Source organism: Rhincodon typus, chromosome 17 (genome assembly GCF_021869965.1).
Source record: "Rhincodon typus isolate 14 chromosome 17, sRhiTyp1.1, whole genome shotgun sequence".
Lineage (NCBI taxonomy): Eukaryota > Metazoa > Chordata > Chondrichthyes > Orectolobiformes > Rhincodontidae > Rhincodon > Rhincodon typus.
Genome location: NC_063348.1, coordinates 5,010,105 through 5,032,515, shown reverse-complemented (window position 1 = coordinate 5,032,515; position 22,411 = coordinate 5,010,105). Strand labels below are relative to the sequence as shown.

Below are 22,411 nucleotides of genomic sequence, written 5' to 3'. Positions count from 1 at the left end.
AGAGTAGATGGATGGGTGGTATTCAGCCATTTTGGATATGTCCTGGTTTTTGAGGTCAGATCACACCAAGGTAATTATCCACATTATCAGGTAGATGCCAGAGAGGTAGCTGTACTAAAATAGCTTGGGTAGGGTGTGGCTAGTTCTGGAGCACGCATTTCCAGTAATATTGTTAAGAGTGTTGTCAAGGTCCATAGACTTTGCAGCATTCAGGTATTCAGCATTTCTTGGTAGTAGATGGAGTGAATCTACTTGGGTAAAGAGTATCACCTGTAATGCTGTAGACTTCAGGAGGACATGAAATGGATTATGCACTTAACACTGAACTGAAGATGGTTGCAAATACGTTAGCTTCATATTTTGCACCATTACACTGGGCTCCACCATCACAGGGATGGGAATATTTGTGCACTCTTCTCCATTGGTCAGTTGTCCACCAACTTTTGTAAGATGTAACAGGTCTCCAAAGGTTTTGATCTGACCCACAAGGGGCTTGCTTAGTTCTTTTGATTGCAGGCTACTTGCACTGTTTGGCGTGCAGTTAATTCTGTGTTTAGCTTCACCAGATCGACACCTCACTTTAACATATACCTGATGCTCTTCTGGCATACTCTCCTACATTTTTCAGTAAGTCACAGGCATAAAAAGGGAGTTTCAGGGAGGACAGGAAAGCAGTGAATTCTGAGGAGGGAGGGGAGTTGAAATGGAGGTTTAAAATCACAAAATATGCGAAGCCGATCAACGCACACTTTGAATGAGGAAAATATTGTGCAGCTTGGTTGGGAGGGAAACAGGGAAGATTTTAAAGGAGAGATGATAGGAGTAAATAAGGTTAACAACAATAAAAACAGAAAACAGAGACAAATTAGGGCATACTTGGTAAAAAAAAGGCACACTTCATTGTGGCAAGATTAGCGACCTGACCATACGTTGAGCAGGATGGTTAGCAAGGGAAGAGTTTTGGTCATGGGGGATTGCCGTTTATAAAGAAATTAGCTAGAAGCATCCTGCTCTTTGGAGAATGCTAAACACAATATTATATATGCAAGTCTAGAGAAGTTAGGACAAGAGCAGGATTGCTGAATGGAATGATAACAACCAAGGACAGCAAAGTATAACCTCAAAAGTTAGAGAACTACGGATGCTGGAATTCTGAACCAAAAATAGAAACTGCTGGAGAAACTCAGCAAGTCTGGCAGCACCCGAGTTAATGCAACTAGGGTCTCGAGAACATATTCACGCTCATTTCAGAATACCATGTTCGAGGCTATAAATTTACTTTTAATACATTTCAAAACTATTTTCATCTTAACATTTGTTAAAACGCAACATTATCAAGCACTAACACCCCTCAATTTCATAAATATCTTTTAAATGGCAATATCTACAACACCCAGCCTAGTAATCAAGGAAAACGTGATAGCCATGAAAAAAAGTTAACATAGAAATTTGTGGTATTTCCTGAAGTGTTTGTTACAAACCAATCCTAATTTATTTACCAAGTGCCAGAGTGTTGGTCTAAGACAGTTAAAGATTGTTTGAAAGGCAAGGGATTGATTAACAAGCAAAAAAGAAATAGCTCAACTTGTAAGCACTCATACCTTTTCAAAATATGGCTGGTAAAGGGCTGCATATTTCCGCTCCAACTCATGAACTTCCTCATAAAATTTGGCTTCTATATGGGCACACTTGACCTGAAGATGTTTCAAGGCATTTATTCTTCTCTTTACAGCTTTAGGTAAACTACACAAAACAGGTAATATCAGATAACTGAAACAGGAAATGTAGTTTACAATGTCCTTGGTATCTTAAATAAATAGCGAATGCAAACCCTTCCTGAAACATTATTACAGTGGTGTTACAACTTGCACATTGTTATTCAGTTCCTTTACACCACTTATGTTTAGTGACTTAAACTGCTCTCATGATCAAGCTAAAAAATGAAAAATAAATGGTACGTTTCACTGGTGTTCGAATTTTTTTCACCCCTACCTTAGCTCCAACTAACTCAAAAGCTCTTAAAAAGAAGAATGCTTATGGTAATCACAATCCTGCATTCTTGGCAGGCATTAATCACAAAGTTGACTATCCAGTTAACTATTTCACTTAAGTTTGCAGGATCACTAATGTGGAAACTTAGCTAACTTGATGCATCACCAGCACAGAACTTGCATTCTTTATTAATAAAGCTTTCTTAGGAATTCCTCACAGCTAAACATCATAAACAAATTTAATGAACAATTAACCCTACACACATTGGACGGCATGATTTAATGAAAATAAAGAGCTACGCTGGATGCCAAACATGTAACAATTGTATAAAACTCAATGCTTAACTGCAAGTAGGTTTTCAATAGTTTCCGCCTTGGAGGGTGACTCATGGCGGTCTACGGTTTCATGGGCACAGCCTTCCATAAGCTCAACCAAAGAATCATTCTATGTATGAATTTAGGCAATGAATACAGTCAGGCCATTTTTCCTTGTAAGCACACCACAGCTCAACTTGATCCAATCCTTAGTAAATATGTACTTCCTAGCACAGAGTCAGTGGGCAGCAGAAATAGAATTGTGGAACCATTGTTTGGTCCAAGCACTTTTGTCTAGAACTTTTCAAAATAACTGCAGAACCCTCAACGTAAATTACATATCCCCAACAAATTTCCAGCCCTAATTGGCCTATAACAACTAATAGGGACCAGGCATTGTCCTTAATGATAGTGGTCTGATAATGTTGATGATCACGTACTGAACTTAACTGTTGACATGTGCACGTCTACCTACTGGAATAGAATAGGGAAAGTTATTAATACAGGGAAATAGCTTATAATGCCTTTAACTAAAGCTCTTTAAAACATGCAATTGGATGAAAATGCATGCCGATACACAACATCACGTTAAAATTGGTGGTTGTTTAATTTCAGGATTAAGTGTAAAAAGACTGGGAACTGTAGAGAAAATTCCAGGCTATGACTGGTACGTTATGAACACATGGCCACCAAGGTTGATAAGTCCGCATGGGAGGAAGAGGTGGAACATTGTGGGGAGGGAGGGGTGAAATCAGCTAAGCACTCTGTGCTAATATCTGTAGAAAGTTTATAGAGACAGAGAAGCAAGGTCCTAAAAGGATTAAACAAAAAGCTCTTGGGTAGAAGGGCATTTTTGCTAATGTAGGTCTAACTGAAGCTTATGAAGGATGCGAACAAGTCAGGACTGTATTGAATAATGGAGGCTGCAGGAGAGGAAGGGTGATGCGGATAAAACGTAGGGTTGGGAGGTGGGCAGCTGCGGTCAAGAGGTATGGAGGGGCAAGAGGGACAAGGAGAGGGGAGGGGAAGGACACGAGAGGGGAAGAGGACATATGGGAAGGAGGAAGGATGGGAGGAAAAAAAGGGGGCAGAAGGACATGATGCAGGAGACAAGGGAAGAATGACAGAAGGTGACTGTGATAATGAACAGCAAGATAGGCGGCAGGAGAACAAGACAGATGTTGGGGGGGTGGTGGGGAGAGAAGATGCATGAAAGTAAAGGAAGGAGAAGAACTGCACTCAAAAATTAAGCTATTCCACTGAAGACATTATGATACTCCATAAGCATCTGGTATAATGTAAAAGGTTTATTAGTGTCTGAATATATAATAGACAGAATAAACATTTAATTAAAAAAACTGTTGGAGAAACTCAGCAGACCTTGCAACATCTTTAGAAATAAATCAAGAATTAACATTAGTCACAGGACTTGAAACAATAACAGTTTTCTCTCCATAAATGCTGCCAAACCTGCTGAATTTCTCCAACATTGTGTTTTTGCTTCAGATTTCCAGCATTTGTAGCTCTTTATCTTAAAATAAATGTTTGCCTTGAAACTGGGACTTAAACTGACATGTTGGAAACTAAAATTTATTGATTCATCGGGCCTGTTTAAGTTTTATATGTAAATTTGTTTCATTGTTGTAGCATGAGATTTTGTGGAAATGTATTGTCATAACAATTAAGTACAGAATAATACTGATCTTTGTCAGTTTTAAATGACAGAGATTATTAACACTCAGTGCTGAACAGGACTATTTCTACTGTGTTTCTTCTAACATTCAGTCTGGAGATTGAGGGCTGCAGGGAAGGTAAATCATTCATGCAGCACTTATTCTCTGTCCATCCCTAATTGCCTATTATTGTGTATTTCAATGACAGTGTGCATTGTTCACTTTATACCCATTTACCCAGAGTAGTATGCACACATGATCATGTTTATACTTTTATGAGTAGTGAACTCTTATAATAAGCATGAAAACAGTATGTAACATAGATAATATCTTGAACTGCAATACAGTCACTTTGGTTCTGGGTATGGGGATGAACTTACACAGTCTATTTTTCCTAATTTTAAACAATCTTTCTGCTTCCCTAAATCCTTCACTGTTGCAGTGTCACATGAAAGCACAGAACAATGTACACAAAATATCATATTCCTAGTGTTAATCATGAATTGGTTGAATACAGAGCAATAATTAGATTCATCTTTCAGATTACATAACTGCCTTTACAGACAATTTACAATATAAAGCACTTTGTACCCTCACTCTCTCCGAGCCATCAGCACAAGGTAATCTGGTGTCTTTGCTATTATTCAATCCAACTGGTTAGCCAGTCATTCATCTCTGCCAATTCTGCGTCTTTGTGTCCACATTGGGGTCACATTTCCATATTTAGCTACAGAATATGGAATTTCCATGACAGATTCTTTGTACATGCTCAGCGCCTTAGCTCCTCACACATGCCCTCTAGGTGGCGCTGCAGAGAAGAGCCCACCATCCACCTTTGAAAAAGCACATTCCATATATTAAAAAAATCTGGAGAGGGACACAGTTTTGTCGAGGTATACCCTGTATAGCAACCCGATGCAGGACGTGATGCTCCAAGGCCTGTTCCCAGGGACACACACAGGCAGTATCAACCTTGGTTGGAGCATAATCAATCAATTCACTGATAAAACTCTTATGGTCTGACCAGAAACTTGCTTGTCTTTCAGTATGACGAGTTGTCCTTGGTGTTGCAGGCTGGCACATTCAATGGTTCAGGACTAAGTGGACAGACTAACGCTTCAGTCAGCCATTGCAGAGAGGTAATGCAGAAATGCTGCTGCCTAAGCCTTTCAGCCACAGCACACAGAGGCTGGGAACTATAAAATCTCTTAGACTTTATGCCTAACATTCAATAAAGATTGTGAATATCAAGAATATCAAAATTGAATTGAGACATACGTGGAAAATGGCACATGAAAAGTTTATTTCTATTGTACTCTAATTTTTATTTAAATACTTTTTCCCTTGGGCTGTATGCACAACATGGAACATATGGTGTTAATATTAACTAAAGTAACATTACAAACAGACAGAGTGGGACATACAGTAGGGAAGTTGAGAATTACAAGAATTGCAACAAAATTCAAGTCAAAATGTTTTATGTAATTTCATAACTCTTGAATAAAGTCTACTTATGGAGAAATGATGATTTCAAATCAGTGTTAATTATATAACACTTTTGGGGGTCCTGTGGATCTGAGGGGGGAGGATCCAGTTGTTGTGGTCCACGTAGGAACAAACAACATAGGCAAGACTAGAAACGAGGACCTATTCAGGGATTGTCAGGAGTTAGGAACGAAATTAAAGAGCAGATCCTCAAAGGTTATAATCGCCGGGTTACTGAAAGTAAACATGTGGCTAACAGCGTGGTTCCTTTTCATGGGGCACTGGAACAGGAGAGATCTGTACTGCTGGGATGGTTTCCACCTGAACTGAGCTGGGATCGATGTTGTAGTGAAAAGGGTAAATAGACTGGTCAACAGGACTTTAAACTAGAGGATGGGTTTTGGGTGTGGGGGGTGAAGAAGAAGAAGAAGAGGAAAGGAAGGGTGAAACTTCCCCTGATGGGGAACAAAGCAGCAGGTTAACATCTGTAGGGGAAGATTCCACTGCGTGGAAAAATATGAAAAAAGTGACAGGAAAGGAGAACTCAGGAGAGGTTATTAAAGTCTCCAGCACAGATACAAATAGGATAGTGTGTTTGGAAGGGGTTAAGAAGTAAACTTCAAGCACACTAGATAAATGAATGACAGTGAGAACGGGAACAGTTAATAGGACTGAACATGTTATGTCTGAATGCACACAGTATAAGAAAGAAGGTAAATGAGCTCGTGGCGCAGATCGAAGTTGGCAGATGTGACGTGGTGAGCATCATGGAGACATGGCTGCAAGGGGATCAGGGCTGGGAATCAAATATCCAAAGATATACATCTTATTGAAAAGATAGGCAGATGGGCAGAGGGGGTGGGGTTGTCTTATTAGTAAGAAATGAAATTAACTTAATAGTAAGAAACGAAGTAGGATCAGATGGTGTAGAATCTGTGTGGGTAGAGTTGAGGAACCAGAGGTAAAAAACCCAAAGTTGGAGTTATGTATGGACCTCCAAACAGTAGTCAGGAGCTGGGGCACAAGATACATCAGGAGACAGAAAAGATGTGTAAGAAAGGCAAAGTTACAGTGATCATGGAGGGTTTTCAATATGCAGGTGAACTGGGAAAATCAGGTTGGTCATGGACTGCAGGAGAATGAATTTGTGGAATGTCTATGAGATGGCATTTTGGAGCAGCTTGTGGTGGAGCCCACTAAAATACTGGATTTAGTGTTTTGTAATGAGGCAGACTTGATAAGGGAGCTGAAGGTGAAGGAACCCTTAGGGGGCAGTGATCATAATATGACTGAATTTACTCTGCAATTTGAGGGGGAGAAAATAGAATCAGAAGTAATGGTAGTACAGCTGAATAAAAGGCAACTAGAGAAGCATGTGAGAGGAGGTGGGCAGAATTGACCAGGAGAGGAGCCTAGCAGGAAAGATAGCAGAACAGCAATGGCAGGAATTTCTAGGAGACACAGCAAAAATTCATCCCTAAAAAAAAAAGAGAAGCCTGGTACAGGGACGATGAGGTAACCAGGGCTGACTAGGGAAGTCGGGATAGCATAAAAGCAAAAGAGAAAGCATATAATGTGGCGAAGGCAGTGGGAAACCAGAGGATTGAGAAGCTTACAAAGACCAACAAAGGGCAACAAAAAAAAAATAAGGAGGGAGAAGATTAAATGAGAGGGTAAGCTAGCCAATAATATAAAGGAGGACTAAGTTTTTTTAGATATATAAAGGGCAAAAGAGAGGTAAAAGTGGACATTGGACCACTGGAAAATGATGCTGGAAAGATAGTGGTAGGGAACAAGGAAATGGCTGAGGAGCTGAATAAATACTTTGCGTCAGTCTTCACAGTGGAAGACTCGAGAAATATCCCAAAAATTCAAGAGTCATGAGGTAGAGCTGAATTATGGCCATCACCAAACAGGTGCTAGAAAAACTGAATGGCCTGCAGGTAGATAAATCATCAGGACCAGATGGACTCCACCCCAGAGTTCTTAAGAGATAGCTGAGGCGTTAGTGGCGTTCTTTCAGGAATTGCTAGAGTCAGGGAACGTCCCAGAGGACTGGAAAATCGCTAACCTGACACCCCAGTTTAAAAAAGGAGTAAGGCAAAAGACTGAAAATTAAAGGCCGATTAGCCTAACCTCGCTCGTGTGTAAGATTTTAGAGTCCATTGTGAAGGATGAGATTTCTGAATACTTGGAAGTGCATGGTAAAATAGGGTAAAGTCAGCATGGTTTCATCAAGTTAGAATTCTTTGAGGAGTAATGACCAAGGAGAGCCAATGGATGTTATCTACCTGGACTTCAAGGCGGCCTTTGACAAGGTGTCACATAGGAGACTGCTGAGTAAGATAAGGGCCCATGGTGTTAGAGGGAAGGTGCTAGCATGGATAGAAGATTGGCTGCCTCACAGAAAGCAGAGTGGGGTTAAGAGGGTCTTTCTCAGGATGGCAGCTGGTGACAAATGGTGTTCCATAAGGGTCAGTATTGGGACCACGACGTTTCACTTCATACATCAATGATCCAGATGAAGGATCTGAGGGCATTCTGGCTAAGTTTGTAGACAATACAAAGATAGGTAGAGGGGCAGGTAGTATTGAGGAGGCAGGGAAGTTGCAGAAGGATTTGGACAGGTTAGGAGAGTGGGCAAAGTGGCAGACAGAGTACAGAGTACAATGTGGGGAAACTGCGAGGTCATGCACTCTGGTAAGAATAGAAGCATGGACTATTTTCTAAACGAGGGAAATTCAGAAGACTAAAGTGCAAACAGACTTGGGAGTTCTAGTCCAGGATTTTCAAGGTAAACTTGCAGGTTGAGTCAGTAGTTAGGAAGGTAATTGCAATGTTGGCACTTATTTTGAGAGGACTTGAATATAAAAGCAGGGATGTACGTCTGAGGCTCTGGTCAGGCCACATTTGGAGTATTGTGCAGTTTTGGGCCCCTTATCTCAGGAAAGATGCATACTGGCCATGGAGCAAGTTCAGAGGAGGTTCAGGAGAATGGTCCCAGGAATGAAAAGCTTAATGTATGAAGAACGTTTGAGGGCTGTGGGTCTATACTCAATGGAGTTTAGAAGAATTGGGGGGCGGGGAAATCTAACTGAAAAACTTACAGAATACTGAATGGCCTGGATAGAATAGATGTTGGGAACATATTTCCATTGGTAGGAGAGACTAGAACCAGAGGGCACAGCGTCAGAGTAAAGGGAAGACCTTTTTGAACAGAGATAAGGAGAAACTTCTTCAGCTAGAGATTGGTGAATCTATGGAATTCACTGCCGGAGTAGGCTGTGGAGGTCTGGTCATTGAGTACATTTAAGACAGAGATAGACAGGTTTTGATTGTCAAGGGAATCAAGGGTTACAGGGAGAAAGCGGGCTGAGAAACTCATCAGCCATGATTGACTGGTGGAGCAGACTCGATGGGCTGAATGGCCTAATTTCTGCTCCTATGTCTTGTGGTCTTAAATGCAAGTTTTCATTCTTTATTGAAAGGCAACTTATTGCTAGATTTCAAGTGTGAAACATTATGGAGAAAGCAGAAAGAAGGAAAATTAATGGTTGCCCGAGAATAAATTTCTCCGTCAATAGTACATTTTAGTTACAATATGACCCATTTTAAATTGTTCTGCTTTAACACTGAGTTAGGGGGATTGATAGTCATGATTACCACTAGATTTATAATTTTTATGTTCCAAACTGGGTTTGATCTGATCAGTGCTCCCTTGACCCTCAGTAGGTCATCACTGATCCCCTCTTCTGCCATTTTCCAGCTGGTGACTCACCTTTGCAGCCCTGCAATTCAAAGCTCTTGTTATCTGTCTCTTGCTACTCATCTTGCAAACCCTTGTTCACAGCAAGTGTTCAAGAATGGGATATAGTGAACAAAAGGTTCAGGAAATAGGAGGGTGGGGGAAGGGAAGGTTCAGCACCTGATAAGTGGCAACTGGATGCATTGGGGAGACAAACAGATAGTCAGCTGGGGTGTCAGGAGCGGGAATGTGGTAAAGCTACGTAGTATTTGTCCAAAATGCTAGTTATTTAAATTTTAAATACTATTACATTACAGCTCTAGTGTCTAGTCTCAAGACTGTAAACTTCACCTTTTGTATTTCAGATACAGCAGGCAAACATGCAAGAAATACATGACATGAGATGTAAACTGAAGGCTCAAGAATATCCTGAGTAATTGCCTGCTACAAGTATGGCTTGCTAGGCAATTTCAGAGGGCAGTTGAGACTCAATCACATTGCTTTTGGCCTGGAGTCACATGTAGGCTTGACCTGGTAAGGATGGAAGACTTCCCTTAACAAAAGGACATCAGTGAATGAGATAGATTCTTTATAACCATTCTTGATTATTGTATAAAGATAACAAGATGTAGAGCTGGATGAACACAGCAGGCCAAGCAGCAGAGGAGCAGGAAAGCTGACGTTTCGGGCCTAGACCCTTCTACATGGTTTTGATTATCTTCGAGGGCAATAAAATGCCAGCTACACATATATTCCTTGAACGAATAAAAACCCTTGGTCCAGTATAAAATAACAGCTTCAGTACTCGAGAAAATTACCATGGACAAGGGGCAAAATGAGAATCCTAATTAGGATTCCTCAAGGGAGGGCTGCTGTAGTGTAATAGCAATGCCCCATCTCTAATCCAGGAGGCCCATGACCAAGTCCCACTCGCTCCAGTGGTGTGTAGTGGCATCTTTGAATAAGATGATTAATAATGTCCATAATTCCTTGTAAGGAATTGAATGCCAGCCCTTAACCTGAAGGCAACATTTCAACAGGTGCAACAAAAAGGAATTCTGCCGAAATTGAGGGCAGTGAGATTAAGGGAGAACTGTCTGCTGGTCAGTCAGGCACAAAAGAATATGGTTGTGACTGTTGGTGGCCAATCATTTCAAACCCAGATGTTGCTTTAGGGGACCCTTGGGATTTTTTTTAACAAAATGTACTTTTTTTAAAAATCAACCTGTTCAGAGATGTTATTACATAACTCTGGAGCAGGTGAGATTTGAACCTGGGTCTCTCGGTCCAGGGGTAGGGACACTATCTCTGCACCACAAGAGAGCCCTCCTCAGGTGCCGCAGGAGAGTGTTCTTAAGCCTAATAATCTTCAGCTGCTTTACCAATGATATTAAGGCTAGAAGTGCTGATGATTACAAAAGGTTCAGTACTACCCACAATTATTCAAGTACTGAAGTAGACCACGACAATATGCAGAAAGACCTGGACAACATTCAGGCTAGGGCTGATATCTAGCAAGTAACATGCACCATACAAGTGTCAGGCAAAGAGCATCTTCAACAAGAGAGAATCTAATTACAGTTCCATTACATTCAACAGTGTTTCAATCACTGAATTCCCCACCAATATCCACAAGGTTTACAATCCACCAGAAACTGAACGAGACTAGATAGAAATATTGGGCTAAAAGAACAGGAAATTTTAAGGAGAATTATTTGCCTCCTGACACTTGAACGTCTGTCCACCATTTAAAACACACAAGTTAGAGAGACTGAATACTTGCTGTTTGATGGACAAGTGCAACTTCAACAGTCTCCCTTGATTTGCAACCCACGCAGCACCGGAAACATTCACTCGATCCACTACTGATGCACACTAACAGCAGGGTGTGTCATGTACAGGGCAGCAACCCACCAAGGCCCCTCTAACCATACAGGTGACCGCTACTACCTAGGAGAAGGAGAGATGTTTGGAAAACCAATATCTACCTGAATGTTCTACTCTGTACTGTCACAGCACCAGAATCCTGTGTGGGTGTACCTTCAGTAGATGGACTGCTGTAGTTCAAGTAGCCAACTCATCACTATTTCCTTAAGGTCAATTAAGGATAGGCATTCAGCAATGGCATTGCTTTCAACACTTAACTCAAGAAAGTAGCAAATACAAAAGAGAAGTTGAGCTGTTTGCATTCTAAATTTTACATAGCATGCAAATACTACTAATAGGGTGATGGCTGAACATTTCAACATGTAATATACCACGTTGTACTGATCATGGAATGTTGATACTGTGAATTTCCTCTATTAGTGAGCATCAGTTCCTTTTATGTCATGATGCAACTACTGCAAACAGACCACAATCCAGCCTCCAGACTACCCACAAGCAATGAGTGTGCAAGTAAAATTCTTAAGGAACCAAAGCACGAAAGTTACATCATAACATTGAACCAGCTGCAACCAAAGAACATACTTTGATATTACAAAGCCCAAGTTCAACTTTTAAAACATTACACAACGTGTAAACAAACATACTCACGTTTCAACATAGCTGGAAGGAGTGTGTGTTACACTGTCAAGTCTTTCTTGTAAAGCTGCCAAGACTTGTGGATTCTGCATGACCTGGGCTGTCAATTTTGCTGTAACACATGAGGATTCATGGGGTCAGAGTCAGAACAAAGGCATCAGGAGGACAGTCAACATCTGACAAAACCATATTTTGTCCTTTCTTATTTGAGGCAACAGTATAAAAGATCTGCAGAAATCACATTCAAACATCATGACTTACCTTGCCTTTATCCTATTATTTAGTTTTTTTAATATATTGATTACAATACAAAAACTTTCCATTGATAAATTTGCTCATGTTCAAGCTCTGTGAATACATTCCAAGTCTCGTTAACTTAGATACTCCTCTTGGGCATCTAGAAAAGTTATAGAAACTAACCAGCTCATCTACAGATACCATCTCACATATGCAATTTGCAACTAGTAGCGAGACTCAATGCATCCATTCACCAGCTAAATAAATGCCTGCAAATAAAAAATTCGAGAGATACTTGGTCAAATTAGGGAAAGGAAAAAAATTTGATGTGTGCCTCTCCAACTACTAGGAGAGGAAAGTGAGTTCCAGAAGATCACTGGCAAGAAGTGCCATAGATCTGTATGGAAATTTGATGATAAAGCCTTTAGTTGGTTCTATCTTAATGCATAAATGGACTAAAGTACACAAACTGGCAGCATAAAGCAAGGCAAATAAATATGACCTCGTAGTATGGAAACATGGTTGCAAGGGGATCGAAAATGGGAACTTAACATTCAGGGATAGTGTTTACTGTGGAGAAGGATAAGAAGATAGAGAACATGATGAAATAAATAGCAACATCTTGAAAAATGTCCACATTACAGAGGTGGTGGTGCTGGACGGCTTAAAACGCATAAAGGTGAATAAATCCTCGGGACCTGATCAGGTGCACCCTAGAGCTCTTTGGGAAGCGATTGCTAGGCCCCTTGCTGAGGTATCTACATCATCGACAGCCACAGGCGAGGTGCCAGAAGACCGGAGGTTGGCTAACGTGGTGCCACTATTTGAGAAGGGTAGTAAGGAAAAGGCAGGGAACTATAGACCAGTAAGCCTGACATCAGTGGTGGGCAGGTTGTTGGAAGGAATCCCGAGAGACAGGATTTACATGTATTTGGAAAGGCAACGACTGATTAGGGATAGTTAACACGGCTTCGCATGCAGGAAGTGTGGGTGACTCTTAACTGCCCTCTGGGCAATTAGGGACAGGCAATAAATTCTGGTCTAGCCAGCGACACCCTCATCCTGTGAATGAATAAAGAGAAAAACAAAAGTTTTTTGAAGTAGTAATGAAGAGGATTGATGAGGGCAGAGGACATGATCTATCTGGACTTCAGTATGGCGTTCAACAAGGTTCCTCTTGGTAGACTGGTTAGCAAGGTTAGATCACATGGAATACAGCGAGAACTAGCCATTTGGAATCAAATCTCATTCCTCAAACTTGCAAAACATCATGTCTAAATACATTTTCTTTTTACAAAAAGCTTTAACTTGCCAGAGCTTTGTCCTGTAAATGTAATCTAGGACAGCATTAAAGAATCTGGCACAAAACTGCCCCAGGACTTTTACATGGGTCTCTCAGGTCCACCTGTGTCCATTACCAGATATATCATTGAAAAATACAAAATATTTCATGTTTTGGTTTCACAGGTCGTCGCAACATCGAGGACCGAAGGGCCTGTACTGCGTGTTATGTTCTATGTTCTAAAACTGGCTTGTAGGAAGAAGGGTGGTGTGACCAGTGGTGTGCCACAAGGATCAATGCTGGGTCCACTGCATTTTGTCATTTATATAAATGACATGGATGTAAACATAGCAGGTATGGTTAGTACATTTGCAGATGACACCATAATTGGAGGTGTAGTGGAGAGCGAAGAAGGTTACCTCAAAGTACAACAGATTCTTGAAGAGATGAGCCAATGGAGTGGCAGATGGAATTTAATTTAGATACATGTGAGGTGCTGCATTTTGGAAAGGCAAATCAGGGCAGGACTTATACACTTAATGGTAAGGTCCTGGGGAGTGTTGCTGAACAAAGACCTTGAGTGCGGGTCATAGTTCCTTGAAAGTGGAGTCACAGATAGATAGGATATTGAAAGCGGCATTTAGTATGCTTGCCTTTATTGGTGCATTGACTATAAACGTTTAGAGCCCATGTTGCAGTTGTACAGAACATTGTTTAGGCCACTTTTAGAAAAAAAAAGGGTGCAATTCTGGTCTCCCTGCCATAGGAAAGATGTTGTGAAACTTGAAAGGATTCAGAAAAGATTTACAAGGATGTTGCCAGGGTTGGAGAGTTTGAGGTGAAGGGAAAGGCCGAATAAGCTAGGGCTATTTTCCCTGAAGCGTCAGAGGCTGAGAGATGACCTTATAAAGATTTATAAAATCATGTAGGGGGTGGATAGGGTAAATAGACATGGTCTTTTCCCTGGTGTGGGGGTGTGCATAACTAAAGGGCATGGTTTTAAGATGAGAGCAGAAAGATTTAAAAAGGTCCAAAGCAGCAACATTTTCATGCAGAAGGTGGAATATATGGAATGAGCTACCACAAGAAATGGAGGAGGCTGGTACAATTACAACATTTAAAAAAGGCATCTGGATGGGTACCTGAATACGAAAGGTTTAGAGGGTTATAGGCCAAATGCTGGGACTAGATTTATCTAGGATATCTGGTCAGCATGGATGAGTTGGACTGAAGAGTCTGTTTCTGTGCTGTACATCTCAATGACACTTTGGAGAGACAGGAGGGATTGAAAAGATGGCAGGGTAGCAATAAGAAGTTGAATGAAGACAGTTTAAAGAGAAGATCTAGGTTTGGAATCCATTTGGGCAGGCGTTTAAAAAAATCAACAGCAAGTAGACATTGGTAGGAGTAGTGTACAGACAGTAGTCACTCTGTGGGAAAAGCTATAAATTTGACAAATAAGACAAGCACATGAAAAGAATAGAGCAACAATTACAGGTGACTTTAATCTTCACATTGATTGGGTCAATCAAAAAGGAGGAATAGATATGACAGCAAATTCAGAGGGTGCATGAGGGATATGTTTCCTCAAGCATTGTATCACGGAGCTAACAAGGGAGTAGGCTACCTTGAATCTGGTAATGGGTAATGAGGCAGGTTTAAGAAATGACCTCTGAGTAAAAAGATCCCCAAGGAACATGGTCACACGACTGAATGTAGCAGAGAGTGAGAAATGTGGGTCACATTCAAGAAAAAAGACTAAAGAATTGCGGATGCTGGAAATCAGAAACAAAAACAAATTGCTGGAAAAGTTCAGGAGCTCTGGCAGCATCTGTGGAGAGAAAGCAGAGTTACTTTCTCAGGTTCAGCGACCCTTTAGTACCGAAAAACGGTCACTGGGCCAGAAATGTTAACTCTGCTTTCCATCCTGATGCTGCCAGACAGAGTTTTTCCAGCAATTTCTGTTTTTGGGTTGGAAACAGCTGCATTTAGCTTAAATAAGGGAATTACAATGAAATGAGGACAAAGCTAGCTAAAGTGTATTATGTGGAGAGATTAGTAGGAATGACAGTAACCAAGTATTGGCAGACATTTAAGGAGGCAATTCATGATTTTAGCAAAACTACAACAGGAAAGGTTCTACGAGAGATAAATCATCATGGCTAACTGAGAAAATCATCATGGTTAACTGAGAAAGGTAAGGAGAGAATTAAGTTGAAACTAAAAGCATATGAAGAGACAAAGTCTGGGAAGATGAGATAATTTCAGAATCTAGCATTGGAGGACTAAAGAGATAATATACACAGAAGGGTGAACTTGTAAAAAAATATAAAAACTGACAAAGCTTGCTTTAAATGTATGAAAACGAAGAGATCAAAGTGAATATCAGTCCCTTAGAAAATGACTTAGAAATAGACTGTTTTGAAGAACAAGGAAATGGCAGGAGTCTTTACGGTGGAACATATTTTGAACATCCCAATAACATGAAAGAATACGGTGAAGAATTAAGTACCAATCACCCTCACTAAAGTAGCAGCATTGGGCAAATTAATGTGGCTAAAGGCAGCTAAGTTCCTTGGCCCTGAAAGCTTGCAACCTAGGATCCTAAAAAGGAGGTAGCTACAGAGGTAGCAGATGCATTGTTGGTAATTTTCCAAAAAAAAAGGTATTGGATTTGATAGGAGGAAGAGAGATTGGAAAACTGCCAATGTGATACCCCTATTCAAAAAGGGAGAGAGACAAAAAAAAAAAGCAAGGTTGATTAGCCTAAAAATCAATTTTTGCTAATTATTGGAATCAATTATTAAAGTAGTAACAGCAGAACACTTGGAAAAATCAGTCAGGAAGGCTTTATGAAAGGGAGGCAATGGCCGAGTGTTATCATTATCAGGCTATTAATCCAGAATCTCAGATAATATTCTGGGGATCTGGGTTTGAATCCCACCACAGCAGATGCGAAATTTGAATTCAGAGAGAAAAAAAAAAAAATCTGGATTTAAGACTGATGACCAGGAAAGTATTGGCGATTGTCATAAAAACTCTCAACTGCCCTCTGAAATGGCCTAGCAAGCCATTCAGTTGAATCAATCATGACAAAGTGTCAAAAAGAAATGAAAGTAGACAGACCACTTGGCACTGACCCAGGCACTGGAAAAGACAATGGCAGAAACAGCCCAATCGACATTAGAAAGTCCTTCTTACTAACATCTAAAAGATCTAGTGCCAAATTTGGAAGAGCTGTCTCACAGACCAGTCAAGCAACACCTTGACATAGTCACACTTTTGGAATCATACCTTACAGACAATACCCCAGACACTATCACCACCATCCCTGGATATGTGTTGTCCCACCAGGAGAAAGTGGAATAGTCAGGAGGGAGTTGTTGTAGGAGTCTTCAACATCAACTCTGGGCCCCCATGAAGTCTCATGCCTTCAGCTTAAACATGGGCAAGGAAACCTCCTGGTTATCACATACTGCCCTCCCTGCGCTGATGAATCAGTTTTCCTCCATTTTGAGCAATACTGACAGTGGGGACAGCACAACATCTACTTTGGGCAGGGGATTTCAGTGTCCACCACCAACGTATCCAATATATTCCAGCACAATCTACAACCTCCTGGCCCAGCATATCCCTCACTCAACCATTACGATCAAACCACGGGGGATCAACCCTGGTTCAATCCAGAGAGTAGGGGGCATGCCAGAAGCAGCACCAGATGTATCTAAAAATGAGGTGCCAACCTGGTGAAGCCAAACAGGATTACTCGCATGCCATTAAGCATAAGCAATTGATAGAAAGAGCTAAGCAATCCCACAATGAATGGATCAGATCTAATCTGTGCAGTCCTGCCACATCTATTCATGAATGGTGGTGGACAATTAAACAACTCACTCTAAGAGGAGGCTCCACAAATATCTCTATCCTCAATGATGGAGGAGACCAGCACATCAGTGCAAAAGATTAGGCTGAAGCATTCACAGCAATCTTCAACCAGAAGTGGCGAGTGAATAAACCATCTCGGCCTCCTCTAGTGGTCTCCAGCTGCATAAGAAACAACTGGAGGCACTAGATACTGCAAAGGTTATAGGTTTTGACAACATTTTGGTGTTAGTGCTGAAGACTTGTGTTCCAGAACTTGTTGCATCCCCAGCTAGGCTCTTCCAGTGCAGTTACAACACTGGCATCTACCCAACAATGTGGAAATTTGCCCAGATATATCTTGTACACAAAGCAGGTCAAATCCAACCTTGCCAATTAGTACGGTAATGGAAGGGGTATCAACAAAGCTATCAAGCAGCAACTGCTTGGCAATATCCTGCTCGGAGATACCAGTTTGCGTTCGCCAGAGTTAGAGTCACTCACCTCCTGACCTCATTACAGCTTTGGTTTGTACAAAGGAGCTGAATTCCAGAGGTGAGGTGAGGTGAGGTGAAAGTGACAGCCTGTGATATCAAGGCCACATTTGACCGAGTATGGCTTCAAAGGAATCCTAGCAAAACTGGGAATCAATGGGAACAAGAGTCAAACCCTCCACTGGTTGGAGTCATACCTGGTACACAGGAAGATGGTTGTTGGAGTACAGTCAAAATAGTGTCCAAGGGCCAACCAACTTCAGCTGCTTTATTAATACCCTTCCCTCCATGATAAGGGATGAAGTGTGGATATTTGCTGATAACTGCGAATAGTTCAGTACCATTTGAGACTCCTTGGATACTGAAGCAGTCCATGTTCAAATGCAATAAGACCTAGACAATATCCAGGCTCGGGCTGACAAGTGGCAAATAACATTCATGCCACACAAACGTCAGGCTATGACCATCTTCAATGAGGGGACAATCTAACCGTCACCCTTTGACATTCAATGGTGTTACCATTACTGAATTTCCCACTATCAACATTTTTGGGCTTACCATTGACTAGAAGCTCAACTTGACTCACCATATAAACACATTGGGTACATGAGCGGGTGACTGCGGTAACTCACTTCCAAAATTGCCAAAGCCTATATGTCAACAACAAAAGGTCCAAGTCAGCAGTATGATAGGACATGCCCCACTTGCCTGGATGGGTGCAGCTCCAACTACACTCAAGAAATGTGACACCATCTAGGACAAAACAGCCCATTCCCTCCATCACTGATGCCCACTAACAGCAGTGTGTACTGTCTACAAGATGCCCTGTAGAATTTCAAAGACCTTTAGAAAACACCTTCCAAAATGCACAACCACTTTTACCTCAGAGGACAGGAGTAGATGCGTGGGAATGTCACCGCTAGCAAATTCCTCTCCATGCCACTCACCATCCTGGGCTTGGAAATATGTCACAGTTCCTTCACGTTCATTGGCTCAAAATCCTGGAATTCCCTTCCCAAGGGCATTACGAGTCTACCTACACCAAGCTATAGCAGTTCAAGAAGCAGCTCCGCACCACCTTCAAGGGCAATTGGGGACAGCCCATAAATGCTGGCCAGCCAGTGTTGCCCACATCCTACGAACGAAATAAATAAAATGAGAGTTTTTCAAGGAAGTCTCAACCAAAGTGGAAAGACAGGAACCAACTGATGTGTTGTATTTGGACTTCTAGGTCATGGCAATTGGTACCTCACAAAAAAAGTCAAGTCATAAGAGCCCAGTGTTGGAGGTTGTGTATTGGCATGGATACAGGATTGGCTAATGGGAGGAAGCAGCAAGGGGTTTTTCAGGTTGGCAACCTGTGATTAGTGGGGTTCCACCGGGATAAGTGCTGGAACAACCGTTTACAATATATATACACACACAACACAATATATATTTGACATGGAGGAAGGAAATGAACATACATTACCCAAATTTGCAAAAGTACGTGATAAAGCAAGAGGAATACAGTTTAGAGATCGATAGATTATGTAAGTGCGCAAAAAGTTGGCACACAGTATGTGGGAAAATATGAAATTGCTCATTTTTAAAGAAACAAAAAAGGGACTTGGGGTATTTGTGCATGAAGCACCAAGCTAACACATGTCAAGCAGGTAATCAGGAAGCCTAATGAAATGTTGGCCCATATTTCAAGGAAGTTGGAGTATAAGAGTAGGGGAGTCTTACTGCAACTGTACAAGGTGCTAGTGAGACCACATCTGCAGTACTGAGAGCAGTTTTGGTCCCCTTATTTTAGAAAAGATTTTTCATTGGAAGTAGTTCAGAGGTCAGGATGATCCTAGAATGGAGGGATTTCTTACGACCAAAGATTAAACAGGTCAGGAATTATTGGAATATGGAAGAAAGAAAGGTGGTGATGTCATTTGATTTGTATGGAATCTTTAAAGGGCTTGACATGATAGATTCTGAGGATGCTCCCCTCATGGGAAAGTCAAGGACCAAAGGGCACAGTCTCAGAATAAAACCGCACCAATTTAAAGACTGAGACGAGAGAAGAAATTCCTATTCAGGGAATTGAATGTTGCTGCAACTCTTTGTCAAAGAGAACTGTGGGGGCAGAGACCTTGAGTATACTGATGTTATAAAGTGGAAGTCGACCCCCCCATAACTAAAACCGAAACAACTATAATCTGTTAAAAGAAGTGTGAAAAGCAGTATTACCTGCCTCTCACTCTCAAGCGGTTATAAAAGGACTGATTAAATGAAATGAACACCTTTCATTCACTCTATAATCAACAAGTAACAATTTATTTATCTGAATCTAACAGTGAACAAATTAACTGAACCATTAACAAACTGAACAATTCCCCTTTAACTACTAAATAATCCAGAATAAAAGAAAATTCTAATGGTATGTTGTTCCAAAAAGATACAAGACCTGCTTATATAAACCAAAATAATAAAAAAAACCAAAACTGAGTCACTCGAAATTACAGCCAGGATACATGTTCCTGAAAGTTCTGTGCCTTCTCTGATCTTCAGTGAGGAACACCTTTGAAGATGGCTTCATTTTTTCTTTTCTAAACCTTAGTGCCATTATTAGTAGATCCGTATCTCACTAACCTAGAGTTACACATCTCATACTAATTCTACATATAGACAACATTGAACTCTACCGTTTCTATCTCTCATACACATTTTCCTTTCACACCTGCGATAATGCATGTGCAATAACATTATGACCCACAACATGTATAATCTGTAAATTAAATGCTTGCAACGCAAGACTCCAACAAAATTGGCTGGTGTCCTTATCTTTAAATCCATCCAAAGATGTCAAAGGGTTGTGATCAGTGCATGCAACGGTCTCTGATAAACATTAAAACATTGTATGTTGCAAACAATGCAAGGCCAGTACCAAACTCAATAGCTCTTTCAACAGTTGAATATTTTTTCTGGTGGATATGGAGTTTCTTTGAAAAATAACTGATTGGCCTTTCAATTCCACAATTGTTCTTCTGTAAAAACACAGCCCCAAACCCTATATCACTTGTATCGATAGCAACTTTAAAGGGTCGCAAGAAATTTGGCATGGCTAAAACTGGTGCTGGGGTTCACACTGCTTTTAAAATTCTTAAATGCCTCCTCGTATCGGTCTGTCCACCAGAATTTCATGTTCTTCTTTAACAAATCCGTCACAGTCCCACCACTTTAATAAAGTTTGTTACAAGTTTCTTGTAGAATCTGCTCAGTCCCAAAAATCATAGTACCTCTTCCTTCCAGGATGGTCTTAGAAATTGCTTGATGGACTTAGTCTTCATCTTCCTTGGTGTTATCCACCTGTGTCCAATTTGGTGTACTAAGAATGTCACTTCCATCTTCGTGACTTCAGTTTTTGCCAAATTTATGATCAACTTTACCTTCAGCAGCTTTATAAACATGTCTGCCAAATGCATCATGTGATCTGTCCAAGAATGGCTAAAGATCACAAAGTCATCTATATAGACGGCACAATTAGTCAATCCTGCCACAACTCTGTTCATAAGTTTTCGAAATGTGGCTGGTGTGTTCTTCATTCCAAAGGGCATTACTTTAAATTGATAAAGCCACTTGAGGTTACAAGCGCAGAAAAATCTTTCGCTTTCTCTCCAGCAAAAGTTCTTGCCTGTAACCGCAATGTAATCTAAGCAGCTTGTCCTATTTTTGCCACACAGTCCTCCAGCCTTGGAATTGGGTACGAGTCTGATTTAGACATGGCATTGACCTTCCCATAATCTATGCAGAATCGCTGAGTACCATCAGGTTTGGGAACCGACACAATTGGTGAACTCCACTCGTTTTGACTCGTCTCTGATGTCTTCTTGGAGCATCGATTCCACTTCCTTCCGTACCTGAGCTGCTTTGAGGGGATTAAGCATGTAGGGTTGTTGTTTTATCAGAACAGCATTCCCTATGTCAACCTCATGTACTACGGCATTAGTCCTCTCCATTCTATTTCTACATAATGTCCTCATCGTGCTACAAGAAGTCTTTTCAATTCAGTTCTCTGCTCCTGAGACTACCCTGTTCCATTTATTAAGGACTTCCTTATTATTCAATTTATTCTAAGGCACGAAATCGAAATCATCTGGATTGGATTCCTCACTGAGTGGCAGTAACTAATACCTGTTTCTCCAGCTCCTTTTCCATCATAGGAATGTTTCAGCATGCCCATGTGACATACCAAGTAAACTCACGCCACCCCCCCTTCTCCATCTGGCAGCTTTAGCGGATGGTTCACCTGACTTAACTTCACTTCTCAATTTGATGGCCTGAAGGGGTCTCCTACCACTAGTAATAACACCAATACTTTATCCTCATGGGCAAATATACAAATTTTAGATTTCTTATCTGCTTCTTGCTTCATTAGGTGCTGTGCCACCTTCAAATGTTGTCAAGCTAATTCACCTACTCTGTCCAATCTCTCACTTCAGGCACACAAGTCAAATGTGAGATCTCTGACTTCGGACCTATCAACTTTTCCTTAATTTTGAAGGCCCTCTTACTTAGTGTCTGTACATCAACTCAAATGGAGTAAATGGAGTTAATCATTTGGAGTATCTGTGATAGCAAATAATATAAGTGGGATATCCTTAGCCCAATCAGTTGGGTAATCCTGGCAATAAGCTCTCAGCATGGTCTTCAGGGTCTGATGCCACATTTCCAACGCCTTCTGGGATTTGGGATGGTACACACTTTAAATTAAGTGTTGGATACCTAAACTACGCATGAGCTCCTTAAATAATTTGGCAGTAAAATTGGAC

At 41.0% G+C, this 22,411-nt stretch overlaps 1 protein-coding gene across 3 annotated transcripts in view; it reads right to left on the bottom strand.

Annotated features, from left to right (window-relative positions):
* nap1l4b (nucleosome assembly protein 1-like 4b) overlaps nucleotides 1-22,411 on the bottom strand; it is a 59,744-nt gene that overhangs the window by 14,269 nt on the left and 23,064 nt on the right. For all 3 annotated transcript variants that reach the window (XM_048606817.1, XM_048606818.1, XM_048606819.1), the window contains exons 4-5: nucleotides 11,745-11,844; nucleotides 1,602-1,743 (exon numbers count right to left, since the gene is read on the bottom strand). In XM_048606817.1, the coding sequence (XP_048462774.1) occupies nucleotides 1,602-1,743; nucleotides 11,745-11,844 (242 nt within the window). The remainder of the gene's footprint in view (nucleotides 1-1,601; nucleotides 1,744-11,744; nucleotides 11,845-22,411) is intronic.